General features: G+C 40.4%; 1 protein-coding gene across 5 annotated transcripts in view; it reads left to right on the top strand.

Annotated features, from left to right (window-relative positions):
• il1rapl2 (interleukin 1 receptor accessory protein-like 2) overlaps window positions 1–14,606 on the top strand; it is a 464,293-nt gene extending 449,687 nt beyond the window's left edge. For 2 of the 5 annotated variants that reach the window (XM_019346586.2, XM_025898423.1), the window contains exons 10-19: window positions 682–822; window positions 1,615–1,675; window positions 2,951–3,063; window positions 7,071–7,216; window positions 7,845–7,922; window positions 8,037–8,153; window positions 9,907–10,029; window positions 11,898–12,128; window positions 12,291–12,321; window positions 12,565–14,606. In XM_019346586.2, the coding sequence (XP_019202131.1) occupies window positions 682–822; window positions 1,615–1,675; window positions 2,951–3,063; window positions 7,071–7,216; window positions 7,845–7,922; window positions 8,037–8,153; window positions 9,907–10,029; window positions 11,898–12,128; window positions 12,291–12,321; window positions 12,565–12,653 (1,130 nt within the window). In that variant the 3' untranslated portion in view covers window positions 12,654–14,606. The remainder of the gene's footprint in view (window positions 1–681; window positions 823–1,614; window positions 1,676–2,950; window positions 3,064–7,070; window positions 7,217–7,844; window positions 7,923–8,036; window positions 8,154–9,906; window positions 10,030–11,897; window positions 12,129–12,290; window positions 12,322–12,564) is intronic. The other 3 variants (XM_025898426.1, XM_025898428.1, XM_013275447.3) reach the window with 3 other exon arrangements.
• The last annotated feature ends 586 nt before the right edge of the window (window positions 14,607–15,192 follow it).

Below are 15,192 nucleotides of genomic sequence, written 5' to 3'. Positions count from 1 at the left end.
GGAGTTTTCTCTCTATTGTAGGGTCTTTACCTTACAGTATAAATAAATACAACTGAATTCAATATACATATATTCAGGCTATAGATTAGAAATCTTTATGTGTACCATTTCACTCCATGCTGGATTACAGCTGAGATATTCATTCAGTCTCTCACCTCTGACCTGAAGTGCAAAGAGAATTACTGAGCAAATGAGGCAAACAGGTGTTAATTTATTAGCTTCTAATTAAATAGACAGACAGATGATTTTGTGACTCTCATGTTAGCACATCTGGTTCATTGTGTTTCTGTGTGCACTTTTTCTGGGCTTCATAGGTGTGGTTTTCTGCGCTTTCTTTGCAGGCCGTTAATAACTCCTCTAAATGCAGCTGCGATTCATCAAAAAACACATTCAAACAAAAAGCTGATATCAGCATTCTGCATGTTTGTGTGTGTTTGTGTGAGTGAATGAGTTTCCAGCTTCACTGCCGATTTAGAAAAATGTGCCAATCTGAAGATAATTGAAGTAAGATTGTTGTCAAAGCAGGCAGATGTGAGCAGTTTATAAAAAAAAAGCATTATCTAAATCAGTTTTGAAACACTCTGAGTTATTGGGGGGAAAAGATTTTGCTCTTGCATCAGTTAGTATTCCTCAAAGCAGACTGATCACTGATATAAATTTGTTGCTGTGTATCTCTGGCAGATATGTACCGTCTGGAGTTAGCTGGAGGCCTCGGGGTCATATTGCTGCTGCTGGGAGTCCTAACCGCACTTTATAAATGTTACAACCTGGAGATCATGCTCTGCTACAGGAGACACTTTGGGAGTGATGAAACTGAAGATGGTAAGCTGTTTTGAGTGCTCGCTTTTTCTTCAGCACACTGCAGAAGGGGTCAGACAGGTATCAGAGCGCTGAGGGGTATCAGCATTGATAGGAAGACCAGAGAACTACAAACATGGAGCAAAATAAGAGTTAGACTGTTGCTGCATTCATCGTTGTTGGGAATGAAACAAAGTAAAGCAAAGGAACTGTGCTATTAACGTAAGATCTTCCTGTAGGGCTTCTACACATAGCATAACACAGACTGCAGGATGAGTCTTACAGTACAGCGCATAAGATGCACAAGCCTGTAGTGACGTCAAAGAAGGGACTTAATGGAAACAACAGCAGAGCAGAGTAAATGAAAATGAGTTTCTCTTTTTTTCATCTATTGATGGAATAAGGAGCTATTTGTGCAGCACTTTTCAAAAGTTACACTGACAAAGCAATGCAAGATCACTCCCCGAACAAAACAGCAAAACAGCCAAAAGGAAAATTATAAAGATGTAAGTTTGTAGTATTGATTTCAAGTATTGATTTCAAGTTAAGGTCCTAAAGCAGCTGGATTTTCTTAGCCTTGCATTCACAAGTCCAAAATATGAATTGCTGTTTTCTCATCAAGTCTACATGTATTGATGATCAGGAGCTGTCTACTGCCTTTTAGTGCAATAATTACACAGACACTGCTAACATATATATATACTGTATGAAGCACTGCACTCACAGAAAGACAGGGAAGCCTTGTTGATTGATTTGTCATATCTGCCAAATACTCTTATTTACTGTCCCATGCTCGCTCTGTCTCTCTCTCCACAGATAATAAGGAGTATGATGCCTATCTGTCCTATACTAAAGTGGACCTCGACTCATTGGGCAGGTCAGGTTCCTTGGATGCATGTGTGCAGTGCTGTGTAAACAGATTAGGCGCTAAACTTAAAGTGAGGATTGATACAAATGAAACAAATATCATGTTCAGTTCCTTCAAATAGCAGCAAACACAAAATACTTGAAAGCAAATCAGTATTGCCCCCTTTGACCTGCAGAACAGCTCTGATTGTTTTTGACGCATAGATACTTAGAAGAAGTGAAGCTGATGCAGAAGCACTTTGGTCCTGCAGCTGTGAAAAGACTCGAATCCATTTGCTGAGGAGTTCATGGGCTGAGCGGCTATTTTTACGTCATATTTAAAACATTATATTCATTTCATAAATTATGTTCTCTTTTGGAGTCAAAAATGATGATAAACTGATATCATATAAGTTGTCCCTTGATTTCTCAGTCATATCTTTCCTCTCTGGTTTCAAAAAGCTAAGAAAAAGCCACAGGTAGGGCTTCAGTAACCACTAGATGATGCCATGGTGGCTCAAACTAGCTTTCATATATATATATATGTATTATATGTATACTTCCTGTGAGCATAGTTCTTTGCTTCTGTGGTTGAAACTGATTAGACAAACCTCCCTTTTATGTTGAAGAGTGGCAGCTACATGAAAAGGACTTGCTAGCCACAATTCTGTCTGTGCTACAGACATGTTCATTGTTGGCTTGTTAGCATACATCTCTCCTGTGGACTTTAATAGAGCAGGTCACGTTAAAAACCAAGAAATTAATAAATAAATACATAAAATGTTTGATGTTTGTTCAGATTAAATGCAAAAAACTAAACCTAAGAGCCCTACAGTGAGGGGATCGAGAGGGAAGCATTCTGTTGGCATAGCTTCAATCCACTTGTCACCTCAGAAGGAAGACTCACCGTGAATCAATACAAATTTGCTCAAAGCGTTCACCTTTACACTCTGATTAAACATCTCTGTCCTGATGGAAGTGGTTCCTTCCTGGATGACAATGCATTGATCTGTACGCTGAGAAGAAAATGATGTAATCACATGCTACGGTCTTTGTACTCACGAGATCAGCCACGAAGATGCAACACGTGCTCGCCTGCACATCAAATGAGAGAATATCTTCTGGAATACAGTGCTCCATCTCTCCTGTGGACTTTATCAGAGCTGGGCAGCCCACATCTTTACGATGGGTTCCCCTCTAATTTTCCACCTGTGTGCAGGCGTTTGTAGTTAAGTGCATTCACAGATTGATTTGTCTGTTATTTGATTTTGAATTTGGAGCCAGTGTTTGTTATTCCCTCTCCCAGCAGGACGAGCAGTGACGAGGAAACATTTGCTTTGGAGATCTTACCGGATGTTTTGGAGAAACATTATGGATACAAGCTGTTTATACCAGACAGAGATTTAATACCCAGCAGTAGTAAGTATCAATCTGTGTATCTACCTACACACATGCACACACACACTGTGTCTCTGTGTAATTCAAACCCTGCTACCCAGAATTCATCTCTCTGTCAGAATAAATAAGAACATATGTGGATCTTCATCATAACACACTTACAGCCACACACGTATCTGTGTCAGCTCTCAGATGTACGCCACATGTACCACATGCCTTACCACAATTTCATTTATTTGTTCACAAACACACACGTACGCACACGTGCACACATGCTTATACCCTCTCACAATTTGTCATCATTTCTTGGCTCCTGTGTCACTCTGTCCAACTGGAGGGGAAAATATGATTGTTATTGCTGTAATCTGTCACTGGTCAAACCTGGCACATTCACACACACACATATATGTATTTATATATACTGTATATATATATGTATGTATACAGTATATGTATACATGCACGCAAAAGCAGACAACATCTCAAGCAATGTGGTAACATGCCACTTAATACAATTGACGTCTTTTGTAGCAAAGATGTGACTGTCATCAAACCAGGATGTGGAGCTCTCACAGGTATTGTTAATAATGTCTGGTGCAAAGCCCATAAACACATTTGTGTCATTTTGGGTAGCATGTGTGAAACCAATCTTGCACTTCCAACACTCTGACCTCTCTTATGAACTTGAGGGATATCCCATTCTTAATCTAGATGTCAGCCCGCTTTTGCAGATATAACAGCTTCAACTCCTCTGGGAAGTCTTTCCACAAGGTTTAGGAGTGTATTTATGGGATTATCTGACCGTGTATTTGAGAGGTCAGACTGGTGTTGGACGAGAAGGCCTGGCTCGCAGTCTTCACTCTAATTCATCCCAAAGGTGTTCTATCTGGTTGACCACAGAGGTCGGGACTCTGTGCAGGCCAGTCAAGGCTTCCACACCAAACTCACTCATCCATGTCTTTATGGACCTTCCTTTGTGCACAGTTGTGCAGTTGTGTTGGAACAGGGAGGGGGCATCACCAAACTGTTCTTAAAAGTTAGGAGTATGAAGTTGTCCAATATGTTTATATTAGCTTATAGTTAGGGCTGGATCAGCTGACCCTGAATCCTCCCTTAGATGCGTTGGAATAGGCCTAAGCTGCTGGGAGCTTCCCCTCTGTGTTTATGCACCACTCTGCACTTAATCACTAGTTCACTAGCTGGCACAACATCCTCATTTTAGGTTTGCCAGCATTTTTAGTAGATAATGGCAGATGGCTGAGCATGAATTGAGGCTGCGGTTTGGAGAAGGCGGCAGCTCCCAAGTTGGGCAGATCCATATGCACTAATGAGAAGTGAATACATTCAAAGAAAGAGGGAGGGTGGGGCACGAAAACAAAAATGAACAATTTGTAGTGCTGGGTGGGTCATAGAACCAGAAGTGTTCTATATGTGTCCTTAGACATTTTCAGCCCAGAAAGTTCACTCAGTCATTCGAGGAAACCAAGCACTTAGTCAGAAGGAGAGCAGAGTAACTATTAGACTTCACCAAGTGGCCAAAAACATGGTTACAAATATTATGATCATAGTCTGTGTCCGTATGTCTCTTCTATAACTCCGCCTACACTCCTAAATTAATCTGGATAATTAAAAATATATTATCAACATTTTTTTTATATATAGAATGTTACATATAATAATATAACACTCAAATTCTTAGAAATGATATCTCAAAAGAACATCAACATTAAACATGTACACTGCCGTTTGTTAACACATTATGCTAAACAATTTTTAGTGCTCTGGTACTTTGAGGAATGTGTCATTCTAATTATTTTAATAATACATTTTTAAATAAGTATTTCTTAAACAGTGTCCCTAATACTGCCTCAAACTGACTGCTTTGTCTCATATAATGAATATGTAGCTTTCAAAGAAGAACATAACAGAGCACATCCTGCAAAGGCCTCTCTAGACCAGCATGGAAGCAAACTGGACAGTCCAATTCAAGGTAGTATAAAAAATAAATAAATATAAATAAATAAGACATGGTATTCAAGCTCAGTGCTGAAGAAATTCTAAATTCAGATTCAGCAGTGTCTGAGGTCCCTGAGTTCTAGTGCGTGAAATAAAAATAATACCGCTATCATTTCCTGTGTATTCGCTTTTTGGTACCAGAATCACACATCACCTTGTCCTCAAAACGTCAAACCAAAAAATATACACCGACTGAAATAACCGTATAATGTGGCACAAAAGACACATGCTAATATGTGCTCTTTGAATTATTTAACATTTTCTCCTGAAATACATAAATATGTTTACTTAAGTATGGTTCATAATGAAAAGCCACACTCTACGTGACCTTAGCTAAAATTATGGCCCTTCCCGACGCACCCGGCAGACGAAAAAGTCATATTTCCTGTGTTTGCCCTGAAAACATCCTAAAAACAAATATCCCCTGTGCATATCTTCACATGTAACTTTTTCCAGGTTTATTTATGCCTACACTGAAGAAGAGTCTTTTCATTGGTAACCAAAGCTGCTGAAAGAGCGGCATGGCAATGCGACCCAAAACACACCATTCAATTATTCACTCCACTTAACCCTCTGAAATGAACAGGAGAGCGAGAAATAAATAACAAGGAACAGAAAGCAGTGGGTACAGGGTCACTGGTTATTTTATTAATTGATTTACATAAACCTCACAAATGGGGGAGCAGGAAGCAGTCAAGGGCAAGCGAGACGCAAGGAGGTGTTAATGTGAGAGGGAAAATGTAAAAAAATGGAGGCAGAAAGGCTAACCAAGAGAAACAGAAGAGAAAGAGAATGAATTTGGGGATGTACTGTACTATTTGTGCCCCTCAAATTGAGCGTGAAATTGCAATGTGTTGTTGGAGAGTCTGTCATTAATTTAGTTAGCAGAGATGGAGAAAGAGAGAGGTATTTAGACGGGGGGTGGGGGGAGCTGTCGTTCAATGAACACAAAGTTTTCATACATTTTCTGTAACTACAAATTTCAGAAATAATGAGCAATTTTAGTGTTCCAAGAAAACAGACACACACATGCACACACTGAATGTTGCGAACAAGTAATTGGGTCGTTTGTTAAGACAGGTTTTCACTGGGTTTGGCGAGAAGGCTACTTAATGCTGAAGCACACAGTAGCTTCACCTCATATTAACTCACCGTCCACATCCCATCACCTGCCACTTCTCCTCATCAACTTCACATATTCCTCACTAAGTTATAAGTAACAACCGGCGATGGTGGCTCAGCACAACTCTGATCCCCATTTAAGAGCTGACTGCACCGGGCTGTGTCAGAGCCAAAGTTCTTGCACAAGCATTTCTGTCACTCCGTTATAGCCGCCCGTCACTCACCTCGGGCCTGTATGGACGAATCAACTTGACACATGCAGGAAGCGGGGGCAAGTGTTGCTGTGCGAGATGTTTACCTTACATACTGTAATGGTAATTCACTTCTTGCCTCCTGCTTTGTCTTCGTCAAAGCTGCTGGAGCTTTCCGTGTAATCCAACAAGAATTAAAACCTCTTAGTAATTTTGGAGAAAGAAATGCACGACTGTTACAGGATTAGTTCAGCACTGACAATATTAAGAGCAAAAGCCTATTACCCTGCTTTTTTGTAATTTCTGTTTTGGCTCACAACAAAATCTAAAAACACAGGAAACTTGGTATTGCACCATCATGTGGATATTCATGGAAACCTTTTAGTAATAACAGAATGAAAGGAAAAGGTTGACTTTTCTTTTTCAATTTCAATTCACTTTTATTTATACAACACCAAATCACAACAACAGTCGCCTCAAGGCGCTTTATATTGTAAGGTTGACCCTACGATAATACATACAGAGAAAACAATCATATGACCCCGTATGAACAAGCACTTTGGCGACAGTGGGAAGGAAAAACTCCCTTTTAACAGGAAGAAACCTCCGGCAGAACCAGGCTCAGGGAGGGGCGGGGCCATCTGCCGAGTTGTCCCTTCCCTATTCATTCCTCTTCCTCTCCATATGCGTCTCTCCCAGCCTACATTGAGGACTTGGCTCGTAGCGTGGAGCAGAGCAGACGTCTGATCATCGTTTTAACACCAGAGTTTGTTGCCAAAAGAGGCTGGAGCATCTTCCAGATAGAGACACGCCTCCACTCAATGCTTGTTACCGGGGAGATCAAGGTATGGATTCAAAGGTCAAAGGTAAAAATCTAGAGGACAGACATTTTTCCAACTTGACTGCATTATTATTCTTAACAGTTTGAAAATAGAAGGCAAGAAGACTTCTTTAGGTTTGTGAAGACCTTTCCCTCGCATCTAAGAGGTTTCTTTGGTTAAGGTGGAGAGTCCCAGGTATTTAAACCATAGTTGGGGTTGTTCCCTTTGGAGTGGTTGTTGGCCCACTGTTGATGATGTGAGTCACCAGATGAATTAAAACCAAAAATAAGGGTAAACCCACTGTGAGACTTTGTCCCACCCCATCATGTGACCTAATGAGGTCGTCTGAGTATGAGTTGGGGGTTTAAGCACCTGGATTGCAGGTGGCTGATAACTGAGAGACAACCTCTACTAGGGGTTAAATACCTGGAGCTGCCCGCCTTTTGTTTTTAGAACTGAAGAAGCCGCTTGAATGAGAGGTGAAATATCTTTACAAACTTAAAGAGTTCCACTCACCTTCTGTGTTCAAGCTTTTACTACTACCATAACCTGGATTACTGGTAACCTACACGGACATCGCATTATTACACATGCAAGTTTTGATGGGGAACGTTCTCTGTTTAGAAATCTCTCCGTGTTCCTGTGTGTCTAGGTGATCATGATAGAGTGTGCAGACCTGAAGAATGTCATTAACTACCAAGAGGTGGAAGCACTTAAACATACCATCAAGGTATGCAGAAAGGGCGGACGAATGAAAGGATGGAGAGTTTATGCGGTGACCTGAAGGGTTTTCACCAGCCAGAATGGCAAAATCTTTTTTTTTAATTTGTCTTCTTCTCTTCAGGTTTTATCCATCATCAAGTGGAGGGGTCCTAAGAGCAATGAGCTATCATCTAAGTTTTGGAAACAGGTGGTCTATGAGATGCCCGCTAAACGCAGAGAGACACTGTCCAGACGTCAGGTACTCTTCTTCTTTTTTCATGTATTCTCTATATACTTTATCTTTCTACAGTGGTATAGCCTCCACTCTGGGACTGATTTATGACCCCTGAAAATAAATGTCATAAAAAAAACAAGTCTACAATACATGTGCGACTACAGGTGATAAAAATATATTGGACAGCATCTGAATTTGTTCATGTATCATTACAGAAACCCTTAAACTCAGACATCTTCATCTATAGCTATATTAATAATGTCCATTTCATGCATGGGGACCAAGAATTCTACTGAGATGCATTCTTTCCTTGGGCGCATTCAAACAGGCAGATGGCCTTTAAAATGTCTGCAAAACACAGGTAATGTATTAAAATTGGAATCACAGCAAAGCAAAATGTGTAGATGTTTACCACGCCTCGGGTGGCGTATGCCCTGATTAGCAAATAAATGTTTTCCTGCTGCTTTCTTTCCTGAAGAATGATGATACACAGAGAATACTAACAACAAACGCAACAATGTGGTGATATCATTCTAATGTCTTCTTCTACTCTAATAATTGATGTCATGGAATCTAGATGGTATTTAAGTGTGTCAAATTATTTAATGCACCAGGGCTTAGATTATGCTATTCAAAATGCCAATATGACTTTAAACAAGGGCAAAAAAAAATCACATTTGACTTGATTTCAAACTTAAAACAGCTTTAAAAAAAGGCCAAGGAAACATGGTGGTGCAGTGCTTTCATTGGCCAGCTGGGGTCTTTCTGTGTGGCGTTTACATGTTGTCCCCCGTACTTGCATGGGTTCTCTTCAGGTTTTTCAGCTTCCTCACACAATCTAAAGGCATTCACAGGTTAGGTTCATTGTAATTCGCAGTAGCATAGGTGGAAACTCGAAATAAAGTTGTTGAATGACTGTATGTCTCTCTGTGTTGACCTTGCAATAGACTGTCTCAAAGACTCCAGCATCCATCCATCCAACCTCCAACAGAGGATGGATGCATGGATGCATGGATGGCTGGATGGATGGATGCATGGATGCATGGATGGATGAATGCATGGATGGCTGGATGGATGGATGCATGGATGGCTGGATGGATGGATGGATGGCTGGATGGATGGATGCATGGATGGCTGGATGGATGGATGCATGGATGCATGGATGGATGGATGCATGGATGCATGGATGGATGGATGCATGGATGCATGGATGGATGGATGGATGGATGCATGGATGCATGGATGCATGGATGGATGGATGCATGGATGGATGGATGGATGGATGGATGGGAGGATGGATGGATTTATTTTAGGGAGTATGATGTAAGGCTAAAGACCGCCTTTTTTTTTTTATTGTATAAGAATGTTCAAGAATTTAAGGCATCCATGAGCAGCATACACTAATGGTACTCGGGTGTGTTTTGACCCCCCTCACAACCACTAACACTTTCAACCTTGGAGAATGAAATTTTCACCCCGTCCAATATTTTTGCTCACTTGTAGGTTTTAAAAGCTTTTCGATGGCGCTAAAACACAGAGGCATAAGGTCCGAAGTGCAGAGACAGTATTTGTATGCTGGGTCCTTCTTGTTTACTTTCACAGCTTTGTTGGTTCAGTCTTTTCACGAGATTGTTGAAAACAAGAAATGTGCAGAATATACATTAGTTTTTAGTATTTTAAAATACAGGATAATATGTTCCAGTCATTGTTGTTATCACCATGAGTACTGGAATATTCAAATTTTGACTCACTGTTGGAGGAATCTCTGCGTTAACAGGTAATGGATTCTGGTGAACAGGGCCTCTTTGGTGACCTACAGACCACAGTCTCCACTATTGCCATGACAACCACTTCTGCCTCCCTGGCGCCCCCTAATGAGAGTCGGCATGGACACCATCAGGTCAGCACATGTCTTTTAGTTCGAACTTTTATTAATTAGGAGATGGTGTTTCTGAAATCAGTATATTTTGACCTTGGCACTGCACTATAACAACATTAATCTCAAAAACACAGATTTAGATGATCGTTGCTACACCTGTAAATAAACTTGTTCCTGAACTTTGGGCTACCTCGTGAGAGCAGATGATCAGGAACGATGCATTGTTACCTGTTTGATAGGATAGTAAAGCCAAAAGTTTCAGTTATTCATTTTCACTGTTACATTTTTAATATCACACATACATGCGTGCATAAAACACGTTAGGATTTTAATGCAACTTAGTCAACTTTCAATTCTTCTTTTTCTGAATCTGAGTCTAGTTTTTATATTACAGTAAAATTAATACAAGTCGAGAGGGAAAAAACACAGCTGAACAAGTTGTGTAGAGTTATATGATTTAATAAGACTGAATTTCAGTTATTTTATAAAGCAATACCAGGTTCTATATTATTATAGTACTGTATTAAAGTCTTGGCCCACCCCACATTTATTTATATTCTTGGAAATTGGGAAATAGGTAAAGTGTATAATTGAAACTTGTGGATCCAACAGACATGGGAAAACGGTATATAAGGCAAAAATGGAGTTTGTACAGTTCTAATGGGTTTGAAAGTCAGTATGTGTTATGACCACCTTTGTTCTTCAGCACAGTCTGAACCCTCACAGTCATGTCATTTCTTCAAGTAGTCCTCAAGAATAGTTCACCGGGCTCCTGGAAGGATGTTCAAAGTACTTCTTTGAATGTTGGTTGCCTTTCGTTGTGTTCTCTTTCCCACACTCCTTCAGTAATGTTGAGCTCCAGGATCTGGGGGAGGCCATGCAATGACTGATAGTGCTTCATTGTGTATTTTTCTATCCCGGTATACTTTTACTGTACCAGCAGTGTGTTTGGGGTCAATGTTATACTGAAAAAGCCAGAGCCAGTCAAATGCTTTCAAGATGGTTTTTACATGGTGGATCAAACTCTGACTGTACTTTTCTGCATTTGTAATTCCATCAATTTTAAAAAGCTGTCCAACATCACTGGCTCATATGCAGCCTAAAACCATGACAGAGCCTCAACCTGCTTTTACCGATGACTGTAGCCACTCACTGTTGTACATACTGATAACAATTTGAACCATTTCACATTTGAATTCATGACTCCACTTACTCCAAGTCCTCTTGCCAATTATTTGTAGTCCAGTTTTCGCAATTTGCCATACCTGAGTTTTTCTCCCTGTCCCCATTCCTTACCAATGACTTTCTTAGAGCTATCCTTCCACTAAGACCATTTGTGATGAGACTTTGGCTTTGGTCACCAGGACATTAAAACTGCATGTATATAACCACCGGTCAACTCTAATAAAAACTGAATAAAAAAGTTTTCTGACTTTGTCCCATAATAAAGTTTTAAAAGTTTTTCCACCACAGAGTTCAGTTCAGAACTCTTTGAGTGCCATGGATCCCTCTTTAATGTTTGTGGCTATGTTCTGACTGTTTCTGTACTTCTTATGTTTCCACTGCTGTGTTTTCAAATGTACAGTTTGGACTAGAAAGTTTGTTTCAGTTGTTTAAAACTTGCCTTTGAATTGATATCAGACGGAATCCGGGGATTTCACTTTTTCCTGTGTTTAGCTCCATTTTGAAAAATAAGTGAAACTCTAGCTTGATTTATTTTGAACACATTACAAAGTTCATGTTTTACAATTATCTTGTTTTCATAGTTCACCCAGAAGCTAACAGAAGTCTACAAAAGCATTTTCATGATGAATGCTTCGTATTTAATCGCCTCTTGCAATAATGCTGAAGCTAATGAAAGTTACCAGAGTCATGTCTTTTACACACAGGTCGCCTTGGCAACAGAGATCCCTGACTACAACCAGATGACCTTGCCATTAGGAGGGGGTCACAGTGCTACAGCAGCTCAAATGCGGCATTTCTGCCGCAGCTATGAGTTCCAACTTCCCCCACAGCCCTCACCCCCACTTCCACCTCCCTCCACGGTGCAGTTCTCCACTCTGGGCCCCGGGGGGCGCCATGTCTATTGCAATATCCCTATGACACTGCTGAATGGACAGGTGGGAGAAAAGACTAAGCCTCGTATACGTATGATTTTCCTAGTTAGTCCCCAGCACCCAACATCAGCACAGTGTATCCTTTTCTAAAGTTTGCTTGCTGTTATCTGTTTGCATGTACTCAGAGCTTAAACACAATAAAAATAAATCCTCTCTTCTCCCCAGGGGTTCAGAGCAGTTCACTGGGGAACAAGAGGTCTGTTTGAATAAAAGAAAATATAGAAAGAAAACAATATCTTCATATCATCTAGCCTGAAAACATGCTTATTCTAACAGACTGGGAAATGAAATGCAGTACAGTTGTTATGTTTAAGTCATGGCACAGTATTGGCATGCAATAGTTCGTTATACCGTAGAAAGAAGCACCATTAAATTTTTGATAGCAGTTGCAATGTTGGCAAGGTTAGTGCTAATCACGGTGGTGCTGTGTGTTTCCCAGGTGCAACAGAGCAATACCCTTGGGAAGAAGCCAGAACTCCACCTGAACAGCACCTTTGTACCCCTCACCAGCAGAGAACTAAGCTCTGACATCTGGTAGTTGGACTTCTCAGCTGATACTGGAATACAAACCGGTTTACAGACTGCTTTTCACTGGCTTTGTGTAGACTGGCGGGTCGTCTGGTTTTCATCAGGTTTTTGGACTGTGTGCAGACTTGGCGTTGGACTGCCCATCGACTGCTTTTGGGCCACTCATTCCCAGCTGTGAATAAAAGACTACCGAAAGACCGCAGAAGGCTTGGCATCACACTTATTAGGAGAGTGGCTGTAAACTGCTTACAGAAAAACTGGGATTATACAAAGGATTGCACTCTGATTTTGGACCTATTACCTGGTAACAGGCTGATGCCAGCTGGAATGTACACTGCTGGCATGACCGTGTGTCCTTGACAAACTGGCAAAAAGTTCCTGACTGGTCATGCTGAGTTTGTGGAAAGGAATAAGGAAACGTAAGAACTAGAAAAGTTAACGAAGGGATCCTTAGTACTTCAATCGTGGGTATCCACCGTTTGTAGTACTCTATTTGTTCAACAGGCAGTTTGGATCTTGGAGCACTAAAACAGCACCTTTTAAGTCTGCTCACAAACCAGCTGTTGTGAAAACCAGTTGACTTGTCAGCTCAGACAAACAAGACGTAGCGTAATCTAAGAATGCCAATTGATCTACTTATGCGAGTTCTCATCTACCTGTTGACTAGGTGGCTTGTCGGGCAGACAAGGCAGACATCAAGCAATGATTTTGGAATACCAGACCACCTTAAATCAACTAGTCAACCTCTTGAAATATTGCTCTAGAGCAAGCTAGCTACCTGGTTTGGCTCTCAGGAGCTGAACTAGACTTCAGAAATGTTTTTCAACAAGAAAAACAAGAGGAAGTGACACGTAAAGGCTGAAACTGCTTAATGACTGAGAAAGCACAGTTAGGCAGAAACTAGCTAGTTGCATAGACTAGTTGGCTGAAAGGATAGCTAGTACTTGAGGTAGGTGTGTTTAAGGGCACAGCGAGCCTGGAAACCAGCCAGTCCATCACCAACAGATGAACTGTCAGATTTAACACCAAGCTAAAAGCATAAAGGACTTGGCTTTTTTTCTATTTGCATGACCACCCATTTAGATTAAAAAAAAAGAATAATAATCAAACAAACATAGATAAAAGAGTAAATGACACAATCATTTGTCGAAGCCTCTTTTAATATGGAGGGTATAAACATCCTATGTTGATACAGTATATTTGTTTTCTGTCTGGCCATGATTCAATGATAAAAAGTGATAAAGGGAAAAAAGGAGGTGTCCCTCCAAAAACATTTGGGTTATTTATTTTGTCACATTTTATTTATGGGTTTTATCCTTTTAGAAGGTTGTTGAGAATTTTTACCAGGCTTTGTTTTTACTGTCTGTTTGTTACAATAATCTTTGTACAGCTTCCATAACCTCTGTATAGACCTATACATGACAGTGATTTGTTCCCTACAGTTTCTGTTAACACTCACATTAAGTGTTCTCCGAGTATGGCTCCACAGCCACTTTGTTTGTTGCTTTTGTTCCGTTTCTCTTTTCATCGATGGATGGATGTCTTACGGCAGTATGACCCTGCTAACGGACTGATCTTTTGAACCTTACCACTACCAGTCAGCCAAAAGGGGGCTTCACTGCATAAAAAGCTGTACTCCAAGCTGAATCAGACCACATTCTTCTTTGTGAGCTTTAAAAAAGAAAAACAAGATTATTAAGATAATATTTAAGCAAAGTGGGTAATGTTTTGAATTTACACAGAGCTACTGTCATTGTCTTATTAGAACCAATGAATTCTGGATATTTGAGATTGTTTGATACAATAATTAATTATTTGAGTTGTTATATTCAATGGCAATATACAGTCTAGTGGTTGTCCTTTAATTTCTGACTATTTCTTTGACTATTCTTTGGATATATTGGTTGAATAATTTAACTGCGAGCAAATAAAACTTATATGAGTTGTTTTATAGATTTTGGATTGACTGTTGTCTGACATGGTCAACTTTTTTTCCTCTTTTTTTCCTGGCACAATAATTTTTTTTCATTTTCTGTTTATTGCCTAACCAGATGTGTTGTCGCAAGCTGTCTGGCATTTCCTCCAACTGTTAGCTTACTTTGTGTCACCCCTGTCACGAATCATTTTGACACCAATAACTGTCTGGAGTTTTTTTCGGCGAAATGGTTTCAGCCGTTACTCAGTGACTCACATTTCCTTTGTCACATGACTAGCACATATTTCTCTGCCGAGTGTCGAAGGCATAAGCTAATATATTTGCCTGAAGTGCACAGGCAGGTTTTTTATGCACATTCTCAAGATGCGCTGCATGGAGTTGAGCACATGGAGTGAAGCTGTCCAACAGGCCTGGAGCAAGCAGGTTTTTAGAGCGCCTGAAAGTTACAGCAGCTTGTCTGGCCTAGACATGTAGCCACCCCACCCCCCCAAAGTCCTGATGGGAAGTTCGGGCTGCAATTGCGGCACTTCACCAGGGTCAACACTATCAATAGTAGCTCCTCACCTTTTCAAGGGACCAAGTTAGTATTGCCAAGGACCCACG

This window comes from Oreochromis niloticus, linkage group LG2, assembly GCF_001858045.2.
Source record: "Oreochromis niloticus isolate F11D_XX linkage group LG2, O_niloticus_UMD_NMBU, whole genome shotgun sequence".
Classification (NCBI taxonomy): domain Eukaryota; kingdom Metazoa; phylum Chordata; class Actinopteri; order Cichliformes; family Cichlidae; genus Oreochromis; species Oreochromis niloticus.
The sequence above is the reverse complement of the archived record's forward strand: the minus strand, read 5'-3'. Positions and strand labels throughout refer to the sequence as shown.